Source organism: Rhagoletis zephyria, unplaced genomic scaffold (assembly GCF_001687245.7).
Source record: "Rhagoletis zephyria isolate East Lansing unplaced genomic scaffold, Rhagoletis_zephyria_1.1 Rzeph_scaffold_35468, whole genome shotgun sequence".
Taxonomy (NCBI): Eukaryota; Metazoa; Arthropoda; class Insecta; order Diptera; family Tephritidae; genus Rhagoletis; species Rhagoletis zephyria.
The window spans coordinates 1-3,417 of record NW_016192523.1 but is presented as its reverse complement, the minus strand read 5'-3'; the positions used below and the strand labels follow the sequence as shown (position 1 = coordinate 3,417).

Sequence of the window (3,417 nt, the reverse complement as noted above, 5' to 3'; positions counted from 1 at the left end):
TCAAAATTCAAAAAAGCAGTAAAAAAGTGCGCGGTGTCCCCCCTTAAGCTAATTAGGTTCAAGTTGCGGTGAAAATGACTGCTGCAATGATTCTTTCAGTGAAACTCAGCTTGATGAGAGTTGATGTATGAAACTTTTAAAACCAGATAAATATATTTATAAGCAGGAAAATTGAATGCTAATAACTGTCTTTAGCTTTCTTTATTAGAGTAATGCTTTTTCATGATCATGAACAACAGCAGAAATGACAGCTTCCTCTCAACTCAAACAACAGGCTGATTGTAGATGAACTCCTCGACGTAGGAGGAGGAGGAGTAACGACTACCACTGGAGGTCTCCTTTTCCCTATCTTCCGAAGTGGTCGCCCTCGAATCGCCCTCCAGTCTGCTGATTGGGCAGCTCTTTGGGCAGCTGTAGACGAGCAGAGTGCCCCAGTCGAGGTGGTCTTCATCATCACCCTCACCTGCAGAACTTTTGCTGAAGTCTGAAAACTTCTTCTTCTTCTTGATGAGCAAATCGTTGAGCAGCTGCGGCATCACCTGAAACTCGAACCGACGAGGCGACCTACAGCGAGGACAGGGCGGAATGGAGGTCGGTTTGTTGCGGCTGCTGATCCACAGGATGACGTCTTCTTCGTCTTCGTCCTCGAGGTCCTTGTCTTCGAGGTCCTTGTCTTCGAGGTACCAGTCAGCTCGGTAGCGGATCACCTCACCGCCGCTGGACCGCTTCTTGAAGCGCTCAAAGGCGATCTGGTCCGCCTCTTCCTCCTCCAGCTGATCAAATTTGGAGTTGCTTTCTCCGTAGGCGTTTAGACTGGCGTCAGTCTGAAGTGAGGGCTTATTTCGGCGGAGGTAGTCGCGGTACTTGGACATCTCCGACTCGGCCACCTCGCCTTCGTCGTCCTCGGAGTTCTCGGCAAAGTCAGCTTTGTTGTCATCGTCATCGTCGCCGATGAGCAGTTCGAGTTCTAGAGTTTAGAAAGAAAGAGAGAAAATTATGCTTTTAGAAATTGGTAGACAAAAAGATAGCCTTGCAGCCTTACCAGGAAAGACGACGCCCTCGTAGTGGACTTCCTCTTTCTTGGACTCCTCTTCTTCTTCTTTCGAACCACCACCGCCGCCCTCACAGACGGCCTTGTGACCACCTCGCTTCCAGTGGAGCACCTGGTGCTCCCGTGAGCAGTAGCTGGTCTTCTGGCAGCGGCCGCACCGGTGCGGCGCCCTCACCCCGCAAACCGGACACAGCTGAACGCCAAACTCGGCTGGATTGGGGTCGTACTCCGGATCCGGGTCCTCCTTAAAAGCGGCATCATATTCCGGCGGTCGGCTCGAGTAGAAGCGGTTCTCCTTGGGCAGCTGCGAGCGGAAGATGCGAAAGTTCGACTGCTGATGTTGGTGATTATCTTCGAGGCAGGCCGCCGTTCGGCCGCAGGCAAAGAGAAAGAGCGTTCGGTGGAAGGCGGTCGGCTCGGTGTCCACGGGGGCGTACAGCTGAAGGAGAAAGCGGAGCGTCCGATGGCAGACGGAGCAGGTCAGCTCCGGTGGCCCCAGAACGGGGGCCAGGGCGAGAAAGGCCGGTCGGCCGCCCACCTTGCAGGGCATGTACTTGCACTTGGCTCGCCAGCCGTCGGCGAACGGCTCGGTGAAGCCGAGGTCCAGCTTTGGTGGTGGTGGCGGTAGTGGTGAGGAGGTCATTGTGGAAAGAAGGAGAGAACTTCCGGTGTGTTGGCTGAATGAAGAACTCCCAGAACTCCCAAAGTGTGTGTTCCGGCCAGCAAAACAGAGAAGAGGGAGATGATAAAAACAAAATCAAAACACGTGCACTCGAGCGTCAGCAGTAGAGACAGCGTCGACATCTGTTGTCGACGAATGGAGTTAATTTCTATAATAAATTAAAAGTGATTTTAAAATGAGATTTGAGTTTGTTGTAGAGTTATTCACGACAAAACAGCAAAATTTAAAACAATTTGAAAAAAATCAGTTAATTGAAAATCAATTTTGTTAATTTTTGTTTTTTATTTTCATAATTCGCGTTTATTACATTTGCTGGCAGTGAAAAAAAGCAATCAAAGACTCGAATAAAAAAATCACAACTATTAGCCGACTGTTTAGTTGTACAATATATAATTGCAGTGGTGGTGATGGTGGCGGTGATAGGAGTAATAATAATAAATCAAAACAAACACTATTTGTTTCCACTGCTACTGTTACTACTTCTATTCGCATTCTATCTCCAGTTCTAGCAGCGTCGCAATAAATCATTAGTGGCCTAGGCATTATGAATCCAGGCTCCAGAATGTGTTGGTTTCTCTCTGTGTGTGTGTGTGCCGTTATGCTAAGGCGATGATTTATGCCTGCAAACACACATTCACAGTGTGTCTGTTTTGTTGCAAAAAAAGGANTCTCTCTGTGTGTGTGTGTGCCGTTATGCTAAGGCGATGATTTATGCCTGCAAACACACATTCACAGTGTGTCTGTTTTGTTGCAAAAAAAGGAAAAAGAAAAAACAAAACCAGGAAAAACAAAGGCAATTGTGTGTGTGTCTGTGGGTTCGCTGGTTCAAAGGGCAGAAGGGCAAATATGGTGAACTCAAAAAAGCAGAATGAAATGAACAGAGGAAAAGTCGTCATGACAACTCTGAAAAAAAGGAAGAGTTCCCTAAATGGTCTCCTTCTCCTCCTCCCTAACCGTCAATTAAATGCTCCAGTTGATCACCTCAATTTGTATTAGCAGTATTAGCGGCAGTATTACTACTGGTGAGAGAAAGAGAAAAAAAGTCGGAAGGACACGCCGAAAGATGATAAATGGTGGTGGAAATAGTAATTCAAAATTAGAGGAATTCCCTGCTACTACTACAACTACTATGTTATTGCATTCCAATTGGAATGTGGAGGAAGAACAAGAAGTTTTTTCTCCGGTAGTTGCCCTACTTCCAAATGTCGACCGCTTTTTTCTGCTTTATTTATTGGTAATTGTACAGTAGTTAGTTTTCGCCATTTTTTTGGTGTACGACACTGAAAAGGTCATTTGGTGCTTCATCAGGCGGTAACTACTAAAAAAATATTTTTTGTTATTAATTATTGGAAAATATCCAAGTAGCTGTCAGCTAAAAGCGTCATTACTAGTTTTTTAAACTGATTTTTTATTTTTAATTTGCGGTTTTTAAGGATGGCACTTAAAACTTTTTTATTTTTNATTTTTTAAGAAAAACAAGGGCTCAGTCGAGCTCGCTTCGCTCACTCCTACTTTAACTGTGCACCGCTAACATTTCGTAAAAGTTTGGCCAGCGGCTCACCCTGACGACACTTGGGCACTGTGAACGCCCACCGACTCAAGCCCCGCTCGCTCCTCTCGCGAGACCCGAGTCGATGGACGTTCACAGTGCCCAAGTGTCGTCAGACCTCGCCGCTTTGGGCTG

At 46.6% G+C, this 3,417-nt stretch overlaps 1 protein-coding gene across 1 annotated transcript; it reads right to left on the bottom strand.

The window, feature by feature from the left end:
• Positions 1-568: 568 nt before the first annotated feature.
• On the bottom strand, positions 569-1,694 carry LOC108354388 (programmed cell death protein 2-like; the record flags this gene model as incomplete). The annotated part of the gene is made up of 3 exons (XM_017605579.1): positions 1,590-1,694; positions 1,043-1,355; positions 569-967 (listed from the first exon to the last, which is right to left on the bottom strand). Coding segments are annotated over exons 1-3 (817 nt in total), but the record flags the coding sequence as incomplete, so codon positions are not given.
• Positions 1,695-3,417: the final 1,723 nt, after the last annotated feature.